At 49.3% G+C, this 23,743-nt stretch overlaps 1 protein-coding gene across 4 annotated transcripts; it reads right to left on the bottom strand.

Moving 5' to 3' along the window:
* Positions 1-56: 56 nt before the first annotated feature.
* On the bottom strand, positions 57-23,717 carry NAXD (NAD(P)HX dehydratase). 4 transcript variants are annotated; one of them, XM_054445878.2, is made up of 10 exons: positions 23,533-23,717; positions 16,851-17,001; positions 14,943-14,988; positions 13,906-13,994; positions 11,628-11,736; positions 6,421-6,471; positions 6,240-6,344; positions 4,754-4,874; positions 2,777-2,897; positions 57-1,655 (listed from the first exon to the last, which is right to left on the bottom strand). In XM_054445878.2, the coding sequence occupies exons 1-10, from the start codon at positions 23,576-23,578 to the stop codon at positions 1,505-1,507; spliced, it is 990 nt and encodes a 329-aa protein (XP_054301853.2). In that variant the 5' UTR covers positions 23,579-23,717; the 3' UTR covers positions 57-1,504. The 4 variants fall into 4 exon arrangements, with proteins under 4 accessions (XP_054301853.2, XP_054301851.2, XP_054301854.2 ...); XM_054445876.2 differs by having other exon boundaries at positions 23,406-23,638; XM_054445879.2 differs by lacking the exon at positions 23,533-23,717 and adding an exon at positions 20,824-20,929.
* Positions 23,718-23,743: the final 26 nt, after the last annotated feature.

Genomic DNA, 23,743 nt, shown 5'->3' with positions numbered 1-23,743 from the left:
CTAAGAAAGTTGAAAGGTAAGCTTTAGCTGTTTAAGGAAAAAAATACAACACTCGATTTAAATTAACCAGATCTGTCTTTTAATAGTTACCAGAATTTAGATGTTAATTCCCCAGAGGAAAAAATGCCCATGGCACAGTTTTTCTGGAAAAGTTCACGTGTAGACAGTGAAGCTTCTGAAGTTAGGCGTCAAATTAGTAGTGACAATCTTTTTTTTAATCTTGAAAGTTCCTAGTTTTAAAGAAAGTAGAATCCATCTGGGGCATGTCTGCATCACAGGGTATCACTCAAGAGTCATCATCAGGCCAAAAAGACTCTGAAGGGAACCAGGAGGGTTTGGCCCTTGCTGTGGAAAGACGCTACTGAAAGTATAAGAGAACACCCTAATGCGCGGGTCAGGCACGAAACCGTACCACACCCCGCTAAGACATGGGACCAGAGAACACGTCAATGTCAGGCCGCTCCAGGAAAACCATCCACACAAACAGAAGCTAACCCGAGGTCGACACTGCCATGAAGCGTGTTTGCTGAAACTGCAGTTACCAGTGTCTTTACTGGACGCGAATATCCCTGAGGACACGGCTGTGCTGCTTCCTAAACATACATGACCACGATACTGTGTTTCCCCGGGTCTCCTTACCACCATCACTGCACCAGGCCCAGCATGCCCCAAGTCCTCCAGAGCCTTCTCCTGAGACAGCACTAGGGGCCACGTCAGACCCCAGGCTGCAGCCCTTCACCATGCCCATCCCTGGTCCGGTCTGCCCTGCTGGGGCTGGTGGGTGTCATGGGGACCTCTGTGTAGACACGGACACCGGAGAGCGTCTCAGAGCTCCCTGCCCACACACTCAAGGGTCAGCGTCACTATGTTTCCTTCTGTTCCCATGGTACCTCCAAAAGGGTTTCCAAACAAAGTCACCACTGATTACCCTGGAGCATGTCAATCAGCCACATACCACCAAGCCAGTCACCACTTTAAAAGATGAGCTGGAGAACGAAACAGCCCTCTGAGGGACCCAGTCAGAGGAAACGCAGTCAGTGCAGTCGGGACTCAGGGAGACACCTGGGGACCCCTGCCCAGCTCCCTGCCGGAGGAAAGACTAGGGAAGGGAAGCGGGGGAGAAATGAAGGGCGTCGGCAGAGAGAGTAACAAGTAGAAACTTCGCCGATTTGGGAGCAGGCCGAAAAAGAAATTCTGTTGAGCTGCTAAAGAATTCTTCATTCTCATGTGATTTTCATTTCTGTCTTCCCAGTTACTACCAAGGAGTTAAGGAAAGTTCAGGAATACTTTGTTTAGTGTCACCATAACATCTCCAACCACGCAATAAGTTTAGCCAAAAACTGCAATATTCCAAATTCTTAAATTCTCAACAGCAACCAATTTACGCTCAAGTTGAAAATCTGGCAAGCACCGTGCGCCTTCAGCACACGCGTGGGTCCGGATTTTCCCATCACACACGCTCTCCCCCATCCGAGGTGCCTGTTTACTTCTGGTCTGCGTGGGTTCAGGTTTCGAAGAGCTTGCTGAAGGCGGCCCCCACCTCGGCGATCATGTCGGAGGTGGTGGTGGAGCGACCGTGCTTCTGAAAGGCTTGGTGGTTGCACTGCCTGGTAAGAGAGCAGGCGCCAAACGCAGCCACCAGGAGAGGGCTGGACCTGCAGAAAAGGGGACAGCAGGAGGTGTGGGGAAGTGGGCGTCGTGGTCCGGGGGCTGCAGCTACCCTGGGCTCTGGTTTTGACTCCTGTTTCAATCTCAGGACCCCAAATTGTCAATTTCAAGACTGATAGGCCTCTGAGGAGAAAGCAGGTTTATCACAGCGAAAACCACCATTAACCCTCCACTACTCTCTGCAGGAGGCACACGGGAAATGTCTATGTACTCGGAGACAGGGCCAGGGCACACAGCGGGCCAGGTGTTCCCGGGGAAAGCCAGGCGGCACAAGCTGCTTAGCCCTGTTTGACTGTGCTCTCAGTGCCCGGGTGTGGAGGGCCTCTGAGGTCTGAGAATGTGGATTCCTGCTACCAGGGCTCCATCTCCTGGGAGGGGGCGGAGGGAACGAGAGTGAACCCAGCAGAATGAACAGTAAGACTACTGCCCACACCCTGCCTCCTTGGCTGTCAAATTCATGTGGACACACCTAGTTTGGGGGATGGTCCCAGACTCTGCCATCCCGGCAATGAGGACAGATGAGGCCACTGGATGACAGGCCTGCCCACCCTCCAGAAGCCCGGGTCTGCCACACCTAGCACCTGCAGCCACCACCCTGATGGGCTCACAGAAGAGAAATGGAGATGCTTAGAGGTATGGGAACTGCTTGCATTCATAAAATTCTCTGACTACAGAACTGGGCCAAGGGCCCTGGTCCTAGAATTCTGCTGTCTCTTAAAGAAAATTCATATCTTTAAGAACAAGTGTCTAAGTACGCCTTGACCCTGTCTGTTTTCTATCTTAGTATTCTGTGTTACAGAGAGTAAACCACTCAACTTCCCAGAACAGCATGCTGCTGGGCCTTGGTTGCATCTCGGAACTCTCTGGAGAGCTCTGAAGACCACCCCTGCCCCAGGCCCCATCCACAGTGAATGATGGACAGGCCCAGGCCCAAGTGTGGGGTGGAAGCTTCTGCCAAGAGGGTTCACCTGTGCCGAGATCTCTCCAGTGAAGCCTAGAGTTCATTCTCAGTGTTTCCAGGGCTACTTATTCAACGCATGAGCTACTGAAATAGCTTAGAAAAATCAGACGGTTTCAAAGTAGAATAAATGAAGACATGTGGCCTTACCCATTTGTTTTCTCCGGTCCAGCAAGGAGCGCCCAATGTACTAGGACGCCCAGGGAGCCCGACAGGAGGTCCCCTTGCCCTCCACACCTGCGGCTGCTGCCTTCCTGGCTGCACACAAGCACTACACAGGGCAGAAATGAGAGCAGGTGTCAGCACGGCCATGTGTATGAATGTGACAGTAGCCACGGCTGTGGAAGGCCACACGGCAGGCAGAGCCACACCCTCCAGGAGCAGCCTGAGGCTCCACTCACATCCTGCCCGCTACGGCTCTTCCCTGTTTGTTCCAAGGGTTGGAGGCAGCCTCTGTTTTACAGAAGGGGAAACCAAGACACGCAGTGGTGAGGCTGCCCCAGACCCCGCTGTGTAGCACAGAAGGTTGGTGGAGACACCCGCAGCTTGGAACCGCCTCAGACGAGCCCAAGCAGACAGCTCTGAGCAGGGCAGCGCCAGCCTCCAGCTCCTCCCACCAGCTCCCGGGGAACCAGCCCTCACTACTCCAGAGTTCACCTTAAACCACAGCTCAGCCATACAGGGCAACACCGAGCGAGGCCTCCACCGGCCTCATAATGTCACGTATGCCTATGTATGTGGGAATTCTCTATTTCTTTGGAAAATATTTTGAAAACCAGGTGTTACATTCTCTGAACCTGTTAGACCCAAGAGAGCCTTCCAGTGATTAAAAACTCTCATCTCAAAGGTGTCAGAGTCCCTCTGAGAACATCTGTTGTGTTCCTTGTGCACAGCTGTGTGTGGATGAGTGTTCAAGGGCATGTGCGAGGCTGTGTGCATGACCATGCATGTGTGTAAGTGAGTGTGCGAGGGTGTGTGAGGCTATGAGCACAACTGTGCATGTGTGAGTGTGCGAGGGCGCGTGAGGCTGTGAGCACAACTGCATGTGTGTAAGTGTGAGTGTGCGAGGGCGCATGTGAGGCTGAGCACAACTGTGCATGTGTGTGTGAGTGTGCGAGGGCATGTGTGAGGCTGTGAGCACAACTGCGTGTGAGTGTGTAAGGGCGCATGTGAGGCTGAGCACAACTGCATGTGTGTGTGAGTGTGCAAGGGTGCGTGAGGCTGTGAGCACAACTGCATGTGAGTGTGCGAGGGCGAGGCTGTGAGCACAACTGCATGTGTGTGAGTGCGAGGGCGTGTGTGAGGCTGTGAGCACAACTGTGCATGTGTATAAGTGCATGCGTGTGCACATATGTGCATGTGAACGTGAGTGTACAAGTGTGGATGTGCACACACCCGCCCACAGATGCCTCAGTGTTCTACCCTGATTTTGGTACCTAGTCAGCAGCCCCCCAGCTCAGCAGGTGAGTGCATTCGCTGCTCATCATCTGTTCAGAGCTGAATGGAGGGGGCTTCCATTTTCAGAGCTAACAAGGGCATGACTCCCCAGATGCCTCGCTAACGCTGGGCCCGGCTTCTGCCCTGCTCTCACTTGGCTCTTGCTGAAGCCTCCCCAGGCTCCGTGGGACTGGCCGGCTGAGACACGCCACACTAAGTGCCTGAGATTCCACTACCAGCATCAGCTTCAGGGCTTTTCTGCACTTTCCAGTCATTTTGATAAAAGAGAATGAAATGCAATAAAATACCCAAATAACTGCATGGATCGTGGATGCCACAGGTGAGATGAAAGTGGCAGCTGGAGACGCGGGACCCCGCACTGTGCCCTGCTGTTGCAGGCACCCTCCTGCCAGACTGCTTCTCATAACTGAGGCACGGGAATTCAACCAACGGGTAAGGCCCACGGCTCGAAAGCCTGCCCTCATCACTGTCACCTCCCCTGGCAAAACAGTGAAAAGTCAAAACATGGACTCTGAAGAAGGTGTGGTTGACGAGCTCATTAGGAATCCCTTTGTGTGAATGCGTGTGAACACGGGTGTGCACGGGAGAGGTCTTCCAGGGCTCACGCTCGGTGTGGCCATACTGACTGACCTGGCACCGGCCCATGCACAGAGGGCAGCCGCCACTTACCCTGCTGGCCATTGGAGAGGATGTCGCGCTCTCCTTTCTGGACCACTGTCACGTTGCCCAAGGCTTGGCTGAGTCTTAGCACAGATCCATGGCTATCATTGCTGTCCATAGGGCCTCTGAGCTATGACAACACAGGAAGACACAGAAAAAGCAAAGTCTTCCTCAGACACACGACATGACAGATAGCCCTGTCCCATCCGCCATGAGACTCACGCTCTCGTGTCTAACGGGATCACCCAGGCACCTGTCCCATCCGCCATGAGACTCACGCTCTCGTGTCTAACGGGATCACCCAGGCACCTGTCCCATCCGCCATGAGACTCACGCTCTCGTGTCTAACGGGATCACCCAGGCACCTGTCCCATCCGCCATGAGACTCACGCTCTCGTGTCTAACGGGATCACCCAGGCACCTGTCCCATCCGCCATGAGACTCACGCTCTCGTGTCTAACGGGATCACCCAGGCACCTGTCCCATCCGCCATGAGACTCACGCTCTCGTGTCTAAAGGGATCACCCAGGCACCTGTCCCATCCGCCATGAGACTCACGCTCTCGTGTCTAACGGGATCACCCAGGCACCTGTCCCATCCGCCATGAGACTCACGCTCTCGTGTCTAACGGGATCACCCAGGCACCTGTCCCATCCGCCATGAGACTCACGCTCTCGTGTCTAACGGGATCACCCAGGCACCTGTCCCATCCGCCATGAGACTCACGCTCTCGTGTCTAACGGGATCACCCAGGCACCTGTCCCATCCGCCATGAGACTCACGCTCTCGTGTCTAACGGGATCACCCAGGCACCTGTCCCATCCGCCATGAGACTCACGCTCTCGTGTCTAAAGGGATCACCCAGGCACCTGTCCCATCCGCCATGAGACTCACGCTCTCGTGTCTAACGGGATCACCCAGGCACCTGTTAAAGGCCGCGTAGGTAGGAGGATGCCCAGGATATCACCTGCAGTGAGTCTTCCGAGCAAATCCTGACACGGTGCCTGCTCCAGTGCCCATCGTCTACCTGATCAGAGCAGGCTGAAGGAGGACCACCCAAGGCTGGGTTCTGAGAGCTTTGCAGGAGTAATACAAATTCCAGTCGTACTGGGCACTAACACTGATGGGACACTTACCATGTGGGGACTCACGGCTTTACACAGGTTTCCTCATCTCATCCTCACAACCCCGTGAAGCAGATGCCATCATCACATTACAGATGAGGCACTCAGGACACAGACAAAGTGATCTGTCCAGAGTGCACTGCAGGAGGGGCTGGCTGACCCGAGTCCCTGCCTGTCCCAAGCCCACTACACCATCGTTCATCCAATCCAAGCGCATTAATGGGAAGACGCGCCATCCGCTGGGAGAGGTACAGCGATTACTTGCATATGTGCCCACAGGGACAGGCTGGGCAGAAGCATGGAGCTCGTCCTTCACCCTCTTCAGGATGAATGGGGCTTGCGTCCACCCTCCAGGGGGTCCACTGACTCACCACAGCGTCATACAGTCTGCTGAACTCCATGTGGTTGGGAGTGAGCACAGCCTTCCGGTAGCCTTGGATGAGGGCCGGCTGCTGAGCGACCAGCCATAGGCCATCCTGCACAGAACAAGGAGCCGTGCTCACTGCACAGGCCTTCTGGGAGTCTGAGCCAGGAGGAGAGAGGTCAACTCACCGCGTCGATGACAACAGGGATGTCCCTGGCCTTTGACGCTTCCAAAATGCCCTGCCAGAAGAGAAAACCAGACTGAGCACCACGCCTGCTGCTATGGTGTGGATATGTGTCTCCTCAAAACTCATGGTGAAACTTAATTGCCAATGGAAGGGTCCTGGGAGGTGGGGCCTTTAAAAGGTGATGTGGCAGTGTCCTCATAGGTGGATTTAATGACCTTTAAAAGGGGCATAAGGGTCTCTCTCCTGCCCTTCTGCCCTCCCCAGATGCCGGCACCTTGATGTTGGACATCCACCTTTAGAACTGTGAGCCAGTAAATGCCTGTTCATTATCAACTACCCAGTCTGTGGTACTGCTACAGCAGCACAAAACAGACTAAGACACTTTTCCCAAGAGTGAAAGAAAATTGAGCAGACTCTTAATAAAATGCAACATCAGGCCATCAAACAATAAATGGAAAATAATCAAGTAAATGAATAAAATAGAGAAGCAGAAAGACCCAATGAACTCGCAGAGCCCCTAAATAAGGCAGGACACTGGGAACTCTGAAAGACGAAGCCCAGTGGAAACACTATAAACAACAGCTGGGCTCCTAGGCTAACCCATGAAGACACCCCCCGCCCTAGCGAGGGCTTCCAGTTCTCCAACAGATACTAATATGCAGCATTCGGAGGCAAGAAATCTGAATTCCTGAAAATTCCCCAAATCATTAGTCATTATGTATTTTTCATATCACTTTACTTACATGTTTTAAAATAACAACAATAATAAACAGGGAATCATTTTTCCCTGATAGGATTACTGTGAAGGTTTCAAAGGTTTTCTATTAAAAAAAAAAAAAACTACATGTATAGATACACACACATATATGTAATCAATATTTGGTGGTTTTTATTATTATGAACCAATACATTGTGACAAGATTATACACTGCAGTAGCATGTAAAGTGATCTTGACTTGATAGACACCTGATAATAGAAAACATTAAAATAGAAAACATTAAACAAAATACATGCTAAGAATAAAGTATTGAAAACTAAAGCCATGTATATTACATGAAATTTGAAAGCTAACAAAGCATTAGCTGCTCGCCTAACAAAGTGCTCATTTCAGCCTGTTTATGACGCACATTCCAGCCGTAGGAAAGTGTGTATTTGGCTCTGACACTGGTCCGAGCATTAGCAGTGTGTCCTGAAGCCCCTTCCAGGGAGGCAGGTAACTAAGACTTCATGGAAGCTTATTCCCTTTATTAACAATAAAAATTCTTTGTCTGCTTGCCCTGAGTTTGGCTTTACTGCTAAAACTGGCAGGCTTTTGCTGCTAATTCAGATTTTAGATCAGTTTCTGATTTCATGTTGCAGTATTTGGTAACAATCTGACATTTTCATCTGTTTCTGTGTTTTCTTTTAATGTATTTGCAAATAGTAGTCAAAAGTGAATATTCAAACCCTGGAAAATGCAATGTTACATGGGTCTCCTAGAAAGGTCTGCAGCATCAGAGCACCCAGTGTAGAAGGGTGTCCCCACCCATGGGAAAGCAAACCATGGTACACTAAGGAGAAATCTGGGGGCATCTCTCAAAAATTTAAACGTCCTCACTCTGATTCAGCAATGGAACTTCACCCAAAAGAGTGGACAAAACACATAGATTCAGGACACCACTGATGTTAACATGAAAAAAAAGCTGAAAACAGTGTAAATGAACTAAATACACTGTAGTAGATCCATAAATTCTGATGTAGCTGTTAAAAATAATGAGTATCCACATATCCTTCCATGAAAAAGTCCCCAGGACACACTGTTAATGAGTGTGAAAAGAGCACAGTGTGAGGACAGGTGCATTGGTCAAGAGCCTGCGCTCCAGATTCAGACAACGTGGGTTCAAAGCAAGCCCAGGAACCAGAAGACTTAATGTTGTTAGACATACCCCCAACTGATCTTCAGTTTCAACATCATCCCTACCAAAACTGCAGCTGCCTATTCCACAAATCAGCAAGCTGATCCAAAACTGGAATGCATGGGACCCAGGAGAGCCAATACAACCTTAAAAAGAGCGAATTTGGAGGACTCAGGCTTTCCGATGTCAAGGCTTCCTACGCAGCCACAGCAGTCAAGACCAGGCAGTTGCAGTACAGCTGTACAGATCAACAAAACAGAAACAAGAGTCCAGAAATAAGCCCTCACATTTAGGGTCAACGGACTGTCAGGTAGGATGACAAGTTGGGAGGAAAGGAGTCTCTCCAGCACATGGTGCTGCAACAGCTGGACACCCACAAGCAAAGACTGACGCTGGAGCCTCCTTCTACCACACCAGCATCAGCTCGACATGCACCACACAGCTAAAGTAACAGCCAAAACAATAAGGCTCTTAACATGTAGGAGTAAACCTTGGGGTAGGCAGAAGCTTCTGAGATAAGACACCAACAGCACAAGGGACAAAAGAAAAAACAGCTAAATTGGACTTCAAAATTAAAAACCTGTGCTGTAAACAAAACCATCAAAGAAGTGAAAAGACAACCTACAGAATGAGAGGATATCGGCAAATCGTCTCTCTGATAAGGAACCTGTGTCTAGAACGTATATGAAGAACTCCTAAAAGTCAGTAATAAATAAAAAGGCAAAAAACAGTTTTCAAAGTGGGGAAAGGGTATGAACAGACACTTCTCCAAAGAAGATACCCAAACAGGCCAGGCGTGGTAGCTCACGCCTGTAACCCCAGCACTTTGGGAGGCTGAGGCGGGTAGACACCTGAGGTCAGGAGTTCGAGACCAGCCTGGCCAACATGGTGAAACCCCATCTCTACTAAAAATACAAAAATTAGCTGGGTGTGATGGTGGGCGCCTGTAGTCCAAGCTACTTGGAGGCCAAGGCAAAGGAATCACTTAAACCCAGGAGGTGGAGATTGCAGTGAGCCAAGATCACACCACTGTACTCCAGCCTGGGTGACAGAGTGAGAATCTGTCTCAAAAAAAAAACAAAAAACAAAAAAAGATACCCAAACAGCCAATGAGCACATGCAAAGATGCTCAACAGCATCAGCTGCCAGGAAAATGCCAACCAAACCACAATGAGGTCGCTCCACGCCCACTAGAGTGGCTGCTAAGTAGACGACAACAGTAACAAGTGCTGGGGACAATGTGGAGAATCAGAGCCCTCGCATACTGCTGGAGGGAATGGAAAACAGCGCAGCGGCTATGGGAAACAGCCGCTATAGGAAACAGCGACAGGGCCTCAAAATGTGAAACACTTGACACCTAGGAGTGAAAACATCCACACAAAAAGTGGAAACCAATTTTCCATAAATTAATGAACAGATAAACCAACGGTGGTGTATGCGTACAGTGAAATATTAGATACAAAAAGGAATGGAATACTGATACATGCTACAACACAGGTAGCTCTAAATATAAAATTATGCAGTGACATAACTAGTCACTAAATAGCACACATTGCGTAATTCCATTCATATGAAATGTCCTGAACAGGCGAATCCAGAGAGACAGAAAGCATACTAGCTGAGTGGCTGCCAGGAACTGGGGAGACTGGGGAACAGGGAGCAGATGCTAACGGGGATGGGCTGCTTCTAGAAGCAATAAACATATTCTAAGGTTAATCATGGTTATGGTTGCACAACTATGAATATACTTGAAGCCACCGAATAGTTCACTTTAAATGGGTGAAGGGTATGGTAGGTAAATCAGCTAAATAAAGTCGTTTTTAAAAAACCATCTTTGCAGTTTCTTTGCTACAAGATCCCACGGGCGTCTTGAATCCTTGCCAGGACTCAATCTGTCATCAGAAGAATGGGGCTATGAATAGAAATCTACCTAATCGGGTTGTTTTCAGGCCTACACCAGATGATGACCTCATTCAGGAATGTCGACGAAGTAGGAAGCCTCTGCTCCGCGCCAGACACGAGCTGGAAGCTGACAAGGAGGCGGCAGCCCACGCTAGATGAGCTGAGGGCTCTCAAGACCACGGCAAGAGTGTGCGGGAACCAGAATGCGAGGTCCGGAGTCTGGGCTGCAGGGACAGCGACGCACACCCTCACTTCCCACCTTTCACACTTCCACGCAGTAGAGTGGTTTTTTAAGATACCAGTTTTTAAATTATGAACTTAAATTCACAAAGAAAATAACCTGAAGCAGAGAACTCTGGCTTGTTCACCTTTAATTCATCCGCACCCCCAGCTTGCAGAGCTGGACAGGGAGCAGCAGCCGTGCACTGCAGACCTGCAGCCTGCAGATGGGACTCCCCACTGAAAGCCTCTCCCCGGGGATGACAGAGGGTTCTACTGCTCCTAAACATGGCCACCTCCTACTTCCCGGTGAGCGGGTAAGACCTTAAAGCTCAAAGACGGGCTCCCGTGCCGACTCTACGCCGCTTTCCCTGGTCTGTGCAGTGTCAGCCTGCGTCTGCCTGCCCCTCAGAGGACTCATCCTGCACTGCTGGCTCCGTCACTCGCCGCCTTCAAGCCCCGCAGCCTCAGAGACTCCTCCATTAACTAAGCACCCAACAGAGTGCCATGCAGATGGCTGGCATTTTCAGGGTGACTGCTGATCTGGGGAACACAAAATGGCCAGGCACCTTCTAAGGGCTTTAAGCGTAGTCCCTCACTAATGCCCAGCCTCTGATCCCCATGCAGTCACCACGCCTTGCACAGTGAGCACCCTGTGGCACCAGGCCATCTGGCACACTGTGTCTTCCCCCAGGAGCTCTAACAGGGGTCCCCTGGAACTCGAGAAAGGGTCTCAGAGGGCAATCCCTGAGATGCATCTCCACAGGAGCACAACCCCCAGCAGAGACACACCAGCCCAGGGAGCGTCAGAGGACGCAGGGAACACAGAGCTGGCAGGTACACAGAGCTGGCCTGGGAGGTACACCCAGGCCTGACCCCAAACCTCTGTCAGCTCCTCAGTCCTGCTCACCCTCTCCTCACATCAGACATAAAACATCTGAGCAACTCCACACACACACCTCCTGCAGCTGCTCCGTGAGAAAACAGTCGGGCCCGGAGGGAAGCAGATCTCAGCACAGTTCCTCACCACCTTTGCATTCAGTTTCTCCTCCATCCCTCAAATCTTATCTCAATCATGCCATGAAGAGGCACATGGAACACTACACAAAATGCAAGAGAAATGCCTCTGTTCCAACTTCACGCCTAAGGGCTAAGCCTGTCATGAGGGAAGTGAGTGAGTATACACATTACCTGGACATTTCTGAGAAGCGCATCATCTCTACCCAAGCCAGGTCCTACGACAAGAGCATGGAGCCGGGGGAGCCACTTCTCCACCTCATGAACAGCACTGGGGCTGTCGCTAAAGAAGGAAAGGAAGGCCAGGATGGTTACCCACAATTTCTCATTTATTTACTGTCATGTATTTGTTTACATTTTATTTTGAAAAAATAATTTACAAATAGTAATGACTCTTAAATAATTTCTGTAATTTAGATTTATTATTCAATCAGTACAAAAGGCTCCCATGTACCCTTCGCCCAGCCTCCCCTGAGGTTAACGCCTCACACATCCACATTCCGGATCAGCATAACTAAGTTCACATTGGTTAATACTATTCATTAAACCACAGCATTTTCCAAATTTCCCATTTCCTCTTGATGTCCTCTTCCCGTTTCAGGACCCAAACCAGGCCCCACACTGCATGTGGCCATTGCCTCTCCCTGATCTGTCTTTTAATGCCCAGATTTAGATGCCTAGCTTTCAACAGTTAAGACAAGTTAGAAACAGTGATGGCTATTTTCAAAATCATCTTTGCCCTCTAAAGTTAGCCAGTTTGTTTCCATCACATACATGTGTGGTTGTAAAGCCTACTTTGTGTGCTCATAGACCAGGCCCCACACAACGCACTGATCCTGCTGCAGTTTCTCATTCAGAACAAGGCAGGGGTTTGCTTTTTGAGAACTCCTTCCTGTTCGGTGTGACCTCTCCTAGAGCACACTATTAAGGCTTCTGTCCCCTTTCCTCCCCGACAAGCTCCCTTGTCAGGGTCACCCCGCACTGTGAGATGCACCAACTGTTCTCAGGCCTCATCTCCAACTGACCCAGAGTCGCACACACAGGCCCTTCTAGAGCTGTCTGGAAACAGCGGCTTCACTGACTCCTGGAAGCCCCTGCTGCCTCCTCCCCAGCCCGTGCTCCCAGCATCTGAGTGCCAAGTCCCCCTGCCCCCAACCCCAGCCCCCCTCCGCCTCTTGCTCCCTCGTCGTCCAGCTTTAAGCACCGTCCACCTGTGCATGACTCCCAAGTCCATGTCCCCACTGTCCAGTGCCCACTAGCCACATTCCCTGGATGTCTAACTGGCAGCCAAACTGCGCCCCACACCCAACGCCTCATCTTCATCCCACCCAAGCCCGTTTCCACCACATGGAGTGACCACTTGCTCAGACCAAAACCCTTGGTGGAGTCCATGCCACTTGCCTTTTCCAATCCAATCTGTCAGCAAATTCTGCCCCCAAACTTTCCAAACATACCCAGAATCCGGCCCCTCTCACCATCTGACTGCACCCTTCCCTCCCACAGGTCCTTACCACAGCCTCCACCCCGGCCCCAGGGGCCCAGCCCAACAGCCGCCAAGGAGCCTTTATGACCCACACTGGCCCTGCCCTGCTCACTCAGGGCCAGAGCCACAGCCCTAACAGCAGCCCCACACCCTCTGGGGCCCAGCCCCGCACCTCTTGGTCACCCGACACATCACAGCACCCCACCTGGAGCTCCGCGCCGTCTCCTCTCTGGTGTGGAGAGGCCGGGCTCAACCCAGGCGTCATCACACTGTGCGGCTGCCCCGAACGCCCCTCTGCCCCCTCTCACGGCCCCTCCCTGCTGCCACTCTCTGTGCTTCCTTCACCACCTGCCATCCTCCTCTCTGTCTCCAGAGCAGCACAGCCCAATCCAGTCGGTGCAGACACACACAATGAGAAGTAAACAAGAGCAAAAGCTCTGCTCCCGCGCCTCCCAGCTGCGTTTCAAGCCCTCAGTGGCCACAATCCTGGACGGCACACAGAACACCTCCACACAGCAAGCTCTACAGCACAGGCTGTCTTGGGGAGCCCCACAGGGGCAGGTATTTGCCTGCCCAGTTCCACACTGACCCATGGAACGCAGGCTAGGGCCTGGCACCAGACATATGTGCCGAGTGCAGGAAGGGTCTTGTTATTGCTCAGAGGCCCTTCGTTTCCACCTTCTGCAAACCTGTCACACACAGCCCACAGGGCCTCCCTGCCTCTGGAGCTGGGCCCCGGCCATCTCCAACAGGCCCAAGTTCCCCTCACCCACCTCTCCACCCCTCCGTGTCTGTCTTATTCTGACCACAGAAGAATGGGCTCCTTCATTTCCCTACTTCCTCTACAGCACCTGCTGACAAACTCTGAGGATGGAAAATCCATCAGGACGCTGTCGGTGTCAGTGCCAAAACCCCAAACGATGCAGGAGGCAAAGAGAACCTACGAGAACCCGGCGCAGAGCAACTCACAGAACTGGGTGGACGATCAGCTCCGGGCTGTAGGCCTTAATCACAGGTGCGGCTGCACTGGCACAAAACACGTGGGACAAATCTGCGCCCTGAGGAAGGAGCACAAGAGGCCGACTCAGGGACCCAGTCCACAGGCTCCAGAAGGCTCCGGCATCGCTGCCCACCCGCCAGACACAGGCGTCCAGCGCTCATTACTCAGCCCTGGTGACACCGACACGCATGAGAAACGTACTAGCTCGGGTTACACCCAGCCAGGTGGCTCAGCAAAGGGCCAGGGCGCAGAGCACAATACCTAACAAGAAAGACTTTGCCGCCACTGCAGAGGCAGGGCCAGAGCCACGCACACCAGCATGGCCCAGCTCGGCCTGGTCACCCTCCAGGAGGAAGGGTCACAGGAAGAGGCCGGCCGTTAGCACTTGCTCAGCGCGTGGGAAACGGCAGGATCAGCTGCTTCAACTGGGACCTACAAAGGCATCCCAGGTGCACTTTGGTGGAGCACAATACAAATCACGCTGCAGGTTTTAAAAATGGGCTTCAATTGAGGCCAGGTGCAGTGGCTCACACCTGTAACCCCAGCACTTTGGGAGGCCGAGGTGCATGGATCACGTGAGGTCAGGAGTTCGAGACCAGCCTGACCAACAGAGAGAAAACCTGTCTCTACTAAAAATACAAAAAAAATTAGCCGGGTGTGGTGGCAGGTGCCTGTAATCCCAGCTACTCAGGAGGCTGAGGCAGGAGAATCGCTTGAACCCAGGAGGCGGAGGTTGCTGTGTGCCGAGATCCCGCCATTGCACTCCAGCCTGGGCAACAAGAGCGAAACTCCATCTCAAAAAAAAGAAAAAAAAAAAATGGACTTCAACTGAAGTGATCTTGTTCATGAACAGGATGTCAGGATAGACTTAAAGGTGTTTCTATTGCCTATGATTACCCTAAGATGTTATTTAGATTTCTATCAGAAAACATTTGCTTTAATCATATTTAAATAATCAAACTCTCTACCAGAAAAATCCCAATAAAGAAATTTTAAGTAAACATACCACTTTGAGAGCTGAGATTGCTGCAAAATATGGGGCTCCAGTGTACCTAAAAAGAAGGTATTTAGAGTCAAAAACTTCTGAGAATAAGGTATCAAGCATACCTTGATCAATAAATAGGTTATCAATAAAAAACAGGCAAAAATAATATAGACATGGTTTATCAATAAATAACAGAGACATGAAGCACACAGCACAAATCCAACACCTAGAAGATGCTCAGCAAATGTTCAATGAACATGAACCAGGTTCGACTAGAAATGTCTTTTTTTTTTTGAGACAGAGTTTCACTCTTGTTGCCCAGGCTGGAGTGCAATGGCGCGATCTTGGCTCACTGCAACCTCCGCCTCCTGGGTTCAAGCGATTCTCCTGCCTCAGCCTCCTGAGTAGCTGGGATTACAGGCATGCACCACCACACCCCGCTAATTTTGTATTTTTAGTAGAGACAGGGCTTCTCCATGTTGGTCAGGCTGGTCTCAAACTCCCAACCTCAGGTGACCCACCCGCCTTGGCCTCTCAAAATGCTAGGATTACAGGCATGAGCTACAGCACCCAGCCAGAAATGTCAATCTTTTACATAAAACCTTCATGCATTTCAGGAGAGTGAATCTCTGGCAGTAATGCCTGCAGTCTCTCTGCAATGTGAATGTTCAAGGAGCTGACCGCAGGCTTCTGCCTGGAGAGAAGAAAGTGACAACCACATGTTCGGAGCAGTCAGGCATGGATAGGGTCCCAGAGTGGGCAGACCCGGTCCTCCAAGAGTAACAGTCAGCAAAGGCCAGATGGGGGCCACTTGGAACAAACAAGAAATGGCACCCACCACCCAGCTGCTTCCACCTCACTGTTCTGGAATCCCTGGCTCTCCAGGTCTAAGGGCACTTCAGGCACAGAAAGGAAGAGCCTTGCCCTGCATCAGATGGGCAAATGCAACCTTTATGTCCATTCCGAGGAGTGAAATGTTTTGCTAACCCAAGAAAAAGAGACCTGGGCAAATGCTCATACACGTCACGTTACATGGCCTTCTCCTGCAAAGCGGTGTCAATAGAAAGCGTTGTAAATGCAAAAGACAGTACAGAACAGGCAACATACAGGCACACACTCTTCCATCATGTGAAAACAAGCCTCACTAATAAGAGAAATGCATTAAAACAACAAGAAAGCTTGTCGAATTGACTAGCAAAGGTCCTCCAAGGGCTGCAGGGAACAGGTGCTCTTGGGAGGCAGCACACACTAACGCAATGGGGGGACAATTCAGCAGCATCACCAGCATGTAAAATGCACACATACCTGATCCAGTAACAACTCTAACACACCCTATGGCACGATCAACAGCTGCAAATGGAGGGATGGGTAAAGAGAGATACCACATACATGCAAACAGAAAGCAAGCAGAAACAGAAAGAGGAGCCGCGACAGGCTTTCCGTCAGAGGCAGAAGGTATCCTTCACACCCAAAGACAACTTACAAATAGCTACGTACCAAACACGGCAGCAAAACAGAACAGAAGCAAGCTAGGGATCTGTCAAATTTCATAAATGACTTTCAGTAACATCTTTAAACTGACAAAGTAAACCAAGAGGTTGCTGAGCGTTTCTATCCTAAACACAAAAAACATGCTTGTGGTATGAAGTCCAGTTAAATACGGAAAGCAGAAAGTGGAAAAAACAGGCTCATTTCCCCACTACAACAAAACTTCACACTGACACACACGAGGGAGTAATTCAGTCAGGGCTCCTCAGAGTTATTTCCTAGTTAATCAAAAAGTGGATCACTGAAAAATACTGAGTGTCCTATCAGGCTGCATTTGGAAATGATTACTGAGGTCAAACTAGACAGCGTGAATAACAGGCAGGTAAGCAGCCAGCCAGCAACTGACTTTTTAAACACCAACACTGCACATCAGCTACTTACTCCTGACAGCCTCCAACTACGCCTATTCTTCCGTCTTGCCCTTTGTGCTTTGTGGAAGACAGAGGAGGTATGATATTTCTCACCAGCTGCAAAGTATTTTCCATATCCTTTATTGAATGTGCTTTACGTAGCGAAAACGCTCTTTCTAAAACTGAAAGACAAGAAAAATGAATAATTCAGAAAGGTAAACAGATATTGTTAGTACACATAATAGCCCATTAGCCAAAACCCTCTCCAGTTATTATGAATGCTATAGATTTGTACCCAGTGGATTTCTGTAAGCAAATATGATGTTCAAAATTACATTAACACATGCAATTTTTTTTTTCTTTTTTTGAGACGAACTCTGACTGTCACCCAGGCTGGAGTGCAGTGGTGTGATCTCAGCTCACTGCAACCTCTGCCTCCCGGGTTCAAGCAATTCTCCTGCCTCAGCCTCCTGAGTAGCTGGGATTATAGGCGTCTACTACCACACTTGGCTAATTTTTGTATTTTCAGTAGAGATAGGGTTTCATCATGTTGGCCATGCTGGTCTAGAACTCCTGACCTCAAGTGATCTGCCAGCTGCAGCCTCTCAAAGTGCTGGGATTACAGGCATGAACCACTATGCCCAGCCTGAACACATGTAATTAACACATATAGTAACACATGCTATTTATTTATTCATTTGAGACAGTCTAGTTCTGTCACCCAAACTGGAGTGCAGTGGCACGATCCTGCTCACTGCAACCTCCACCTCCTGGGTTCAAGCGATTCTCCTGCCTCAGCCTCCCGAGTATCTGGGATTACAGGCACCTGCCACACTGCCCTGCTAATTTTTGTATTCTTAGTAGAGACAGGGTTTCACCATGTTGGCCAGGCTGGTCTCCAATTCCTTACCTCAAGTGATCTGCCCACCTCAGCCTCCCAAAGTGCTGGGATTACAGGCACGAGCCACCCCACCAGGACAACATATGCTATTTCTATCAGGTTTATTTTTGAAATGTATCTGAAATTTTGGAAGACCATTTAATTTTCCAGAAAGTTTTATCAAGTAAAAAAATGATTACTTAATAAACTATCACTTCATTTCAATTTCCCTTTAGGATTATTAGGTCTTTTCTCTCCTCACAAACTAGAAAGCAAGCTCCCACCTGTAATCCACTGGGATGCTCAGAAGTCCGACAGATTCATCATATTACTCCCAACTGTATTCCAACACTCAACTGGGTATTAATTAAATAACCTAGAAATGGCATTCTAAATATGGCACACCTCTTAAATTGGGTTCAAAGTGGCATTTAAAGTAATTTCATCATCTTGAGTTGTCTCTAAACAGCTACACTTCAACTGGCCTTTCTTGAAGAGCTTCCTGTGTTGTATATTTTACCTTAATATTTAAAACAGCTCGGCTATGAGAGAAATGCTGGTATGTTCTATAGAGCTCAATGAATAAAGCATACATTCTCCCTAGAATGAAAGGATCTTTGCAAATATAAACAATATTTTTTCAAACAAGGCACTCAATATTTTTATCCTTCCAATTATCTCAGCAGCAGAGAAAAACCAGTGTCACAAGTTCCACTGACAGCAGCCCAAAGCTGACTGAGTGTTTCACGGCAAAAGAGCTTTGTCTTTTAACTCTTACAGTTTTACTTTTTACTCAACAAAATTTTTGAAGGAATTTTCTTTATGAGTAGATGTAACTGCCTTAGCTGATAGAGCAGATGCTGGGATTCCCCCAAGATAAAAAGATCCTATGAATCCCCATCAACCCAAATCCTTTTTTTTTTTTTTTTTTTGAAACAGAGTCTCACTCTGTCGCCAGGCTGGAGTGCATGGCACAATCTCGGCTCACTGCAACCTACGACTCCCTGGTCCAAGCAATTCTCCTGCGTCAGCCTCCTGAGTAGCTGGGACTACAGGCGCATGCCACCATGCCCAGCTAATTTTTGTATTTTTAGCAGAGACGGGGTTTCACCACGTTGGCCAGGGTGGTCTCGATCTCCTGACCTTGTGATCTGCCCACCTCGGCCTCCCAAAGTGCTGGGATTACGGGCGTCAGCCACCGCGCTCAGCCCAACCCCAAACCTTTTCACCTTCTTCCAGACCCACACACAAGACCTGGCACAGAATCACTATAAACTGTGGGCCAAGGACAGACACAATGAGGCTTGCGGCACTACCTGCAGGGGACCGATGCACCCATCCTTGAAATCCCTCCAGGTGGGCTAAATTATGGTTTTAAAACAAAACACTTGTCTAGAAGAGACATTTATGGGGCCAGGCACAGTGAGATTACCGCTGTAATCTCAGCACTTTGGGAGGCCAAGGTGGGTGGATCACTTGAGGTCAGGAATTCGAGACCAGCCTGGCCAACATAGTGAAACCCCATCTCTACTAAAAATACAAAAATTAGTTGGGCGTGGTGATGCACGCCTGTAATTCCAGCTACTCCGGAGGCTGAGGCAGAAGAACTGTTTGAACCCAGAAGGTGGAGGCTGCAGTGAGCCAAGATTATGCCACTGCACTCCAGCCTGGGTGACACAGCGAGACTCTGTCTCAAAAAAAAAAAAAAAAGCCATTTATGGATATCGATCAGCACCCTGTCTTTGTCGTGGGGAGCTGTTCTATGCACTGAAGGATGCTGAGCAGCATCCCTGGCCTCTACCCAGTCAGCAGTGCATGCACACACACCCAGTGGTGCCAACCAGAAATATCTCAACACTCCCAAATGTCTTCTGGGCGGGGCAAAATGAGCCTGGGTTAAGAACCACTAGTAGAGATGCATGCGTGTAGTTTTAGCACCTTTAAATATACCAGTAGTTCAAATTAAATATTTAAGGTCATATAAAATATAAATTGTGACTTATGAAATCACAGAGAAAAACAATTTAGTCAGACTTCAACTTACGGATGTTAAAAATTAACATTTATATCAATGTACCCTGCCTGATGAAAACAACTCCTAAATGGTAATACTTGATAAATGTGTATTTCTCACAATAAGAAAAGGAATAAAATGGTTCCACCAGATAATACTGTACATTTTCCAGGAGGCTTCTTTCTCCCAATATCCAAGATTCATATCTTATAAACATCTGTATCTTAAATTTCAGATTTAAGTCTTTAAAAAAGTACTATAGGTGAGGTATGAAATATTTAATGTCTATATCAAAAAGGGCAAATATCATAAACCCACATTGAACTACCCATTTGCACTTTGCCTCATAGTTGAAATAACCTATACATTGCCAGAAAGGATCTGACACAAAATTAAGCTGCATCCATGAGTCAAGGTGGAGCACCAGTCAGGTGGAGGGGAGCGCTGCTGCCCCTCTGCAACCAGTGTCGCCCAACACCCCCAGGAGGGCACGGCAGGGCCACCTCAGGGTCACAACTGCAGCACCAGAGCTCCCAGGTATGCTCTGTTCCAAGTGCTCGTCCTCTCCGCATCTGCGCCTCAGAGCGGAAAAGCTTCCCTTCTGCGTCACACTTTGCTGAAAGTCCTCCCAGTACTTTTGGTATTGGGATAGCACCTTTCTGATCTTTTTGGTTGAGAAAGAGGAGATATGCTAGAGTCCAGGCATGGATACGCTTAAAACCTACAGGCTTTAAAGCTAATACTAATTTTTGTTGTTATTCAAATAACGACAAGAACACATACAATTTTTCCTCCACTTCAAGGTAATCTTTATTAAAATGATAAGATATCAGGGGACTTAAACATCAAATATACAAATATGGGCCACTTTCTAAGGCAGATTTATCTACAGTAGGTTAAGCATTAAAGTCCCATTTACCACAAGCCAAAAATATCAATTCTGATTGTGTAAAAACACACTACATTCACATAGCAATCTTCATAATACCTAGGAAGAAAACATGGGGAGGGGGGAATCCTGTTCTGAGCTATTCCTTTATCTTATATAGAAGGTCGTGTTTTGGAGCCCAAAATGTGCAAATCACCTTCATAGCAACTTGATCAACCCACCAGTGGGAGTCGCCTCCTCCTGCTCCTGTTCCGTTGTGAAATCTCAAGACTGTCAGATTCCCAGTTCCCTGGCCATGATGCTACTGTAAGGGCTGGGTCTAAGAAACCTGGAGAACAAGAAGCATCATCTAGAAACTGAATATTTAAAGATTTACACATGAGGAAGATGGCTCTCAAATGTAAGCTAGCTTAAAATTATTTTAAAGTCATAACATAATTAATAGTAACTTTTTTGCTATATAATTTTAAAAATTCAAAGTGATACCAAAAGTAACTATTATTACATGTGGGGTTCTGAAACCTTTCAAGCACACAGACAACCTACATGGTAGGGGTTGACCTGGACATAAGAAGGAAGTTCTTATGTCTGGACTGGTGGAGAATCACCACCTACTACTGTCTGCCCACAGGGAATGTGGCACCATCCGCAAGCTGCAGCACTGACTGCTTCCATGTGGGACTCAATCACCTTGAACACAGACTGGCACAGAACAAGACACTTGATAAATGTTTGATGAAGTAAAGACATCGTGATTCACTCTCCTCACTAACAGCCAGTTTATCTTTCTTTTACAGATAAGGAAACTGGGGCCCAGAGAGAAACCTGTGCAGATGCTGTGGTTAGTAATGGACAAGCCAGGCCGTAAGACACTATTTTACCAAAGTGCTGCCATGTTTTTGTTTTTATTTTTGTGGGCACACAGTAGGTGTAAAATGCTGCCATTTTAAGGCAAAATAAGAAGTATAGCATTTTCACTTAACTAGAATTGTATTAACGCAAAGTAAAATCCAGGCTGCTCACCAGCATTCACCTAAGATAAACAGCTTCTGTTAGCAAAAGGGCCAAAGCAGGTCAACTAAACTTCCCAGCACTTGGCAGTGAAGCAAGTTCCAGCTGACTTACTGACGTCACCATTTGAACTTAACATTTCAAATGTTAACACAGAAACATTTACATATAAACATCAAAGTTCTGAAGGATAAAAAGGCCTTGACAATAGGTGACTTAAGATGTATCCCATTCAGTAACTCTTCAGGACAATTCTGAGTCTGGAAGAACAAGTTAAATTTGTTTGGCTTTTGTTTTAAGGAACCATGTCTGGGGAAGACTATCACTGCTGCTTTGTGCTAAAAGTGCTTTTAGTACTGGAAAATTCTACTTAAAAAAACAAAAATACTTTAAGTTAATGTGAAGTATAACTAATTTAGAGCATCTAACAACAATCCCTAAGTTAACTGAAATATTCCCTAAAGCCTCAGTAATATACAACTCTACCTGGCTTTTCGTAAAAGTTTAGGCAGTCTGATAATAAATCCTCAACCAAGTGCAATGAAAAATCTTGCTACTAATCAAGGTGTGTTAATTTAAGGTAAAGAGCTACAAATAAATAAATAAAGTGTTAAGAAGCCTCCCTGCTGGTGTGAGTGAGGTGCAGTGTAGGGTACTCTCTCAGCACCACCCAATGCATTCTCAGTGTGTGCTGATGAAAACAAAAAGCCAAAACTCTCTGACGATGCCCAACATACACACAAGGTAAAATCTGTCTAATGACTACAGCAACAAATGGTGCATTTAACCATTTCGGCCACTCACTGGCTGGAGAATCCTGGCTAAGTCACTTTCTCTGAGCTTCTATTTATCTTCCATACCAAGGTGGATAACAGCAATCTCTCCTTATGAGAAATGAGAAATGAGATATACACGAACTACTTCCTGTATAAAATATGTCAGATACACCAATACCAACAAGGCAAACAGAAAGACAAAAAACCCTATGAAGAGATGGGGCTCCAAGCACTTGCTCAGCTCCTGTTTAAATTCTTTCTACCTAACCCGTTCTATTTGAAAAGGTATCTCAGCGTGCAAGGACCAGCCAAGGCCAGGGCAGGGCCCTCGGGTACATCTGGCCAGCGCTTCAGGTTCTGGGGATGACTCAGGTGAACCTCCCTCCCCAAGGGACCTCCTGCACGCACACACACACCCTGACACGGGGCGGGCGAAGGAGGCCTAGCTGGTCCAAGGACGTGCAGGGTCTGTACTTGCCCAGTCGCACTGGGGCTTCAAGTTGGGGATGCAGACACCGCCCTGCTCCTGGTGTGCGCGAAGCCCGCTCAGCCAACCAGCTCGCCTGCACGCCCGCCGCGTCCCTGGGCCCCAGAAGGGCCCCAGTCTCCAGCTCGGACCAAACAGCAAGCCCGGAGTTGGCAAGCATCTTTCCCAGACCGGGAGCGGGGACAGAGCAGAGCAAACGGATCCGACCAGCGCCCCGCGGCGCCCCAGGGTCCTCCTGCCGGCCCTCGGCCCCCCGTTCCCCGGCCACCACGCGGGTTCCGCCGCTCACGCCCGCTCCCGGGACGCGCACTGGCTCCGGCCCGGCGCCACCCTCTGCCCCTCTGTCACCCCGCGCGGAGGCTCCCGTCACCCCGAGCCGCGCCCAGCCGTCGCCGCGCCGTTCCAGGAGGCCTCCTGCCTCTCCCTACTCCGCCCCGCAGGCCACAAGGCGCCCTGGCCCCGCGCGCGGGCTGCCCCTCGGCGGCGCTTCCCCCTCGCGAGCCACCAGAGGCGCTCAGCGGTCGGGTACCTGCGTCCAGTGGCGGCCCGTATAGCGCGAGTGCGGCCGAGAGCAATGCGACAACGGCCGCGCCGGCGACCGCAGTCCCGGCCCCAGCGCGTGTGACCATCCCCGGGCCAAATGGAGTCGACCTTACCTCGCCTGCAAGCCCGGATTGCCCCATAGCGAGGACCCAGGGCCATCGGGCAGCATTCCGGATTCCCAGCTGCCCCCGCGCCGCCGCCGGAAACGCAGCCATTGGAAGCTTTTTCCGGTTTCCCGACCGCCCCCGCCCCGCTGTCGGAAGTGGGATCCCAACTCGCTCAAATCACACCCCGTTCTAGATGATTGACAAGCGCGACGCCCAA

Source organism: Pongo pygmaeus, chromosome 14, assembly GCF_028885625.2.
Source record: "Pongo pygmaeus isolate AG05252 chromosome 14, NHGRI_mPonPyg2-v2.0_pri, whole genome shotgun sequence".
Taxonomy (NCBI): domain Eukaryota; kingdom Metazoa; phylum Chordata; class Mammalia; order Primates; family Hominidae; genus Pongo; species Pongo pygmaeus.
Note: the sequence above shows the minus strand (reverse complement) of the source record. Positions and strands in the feature narration are given on the sequence as shown.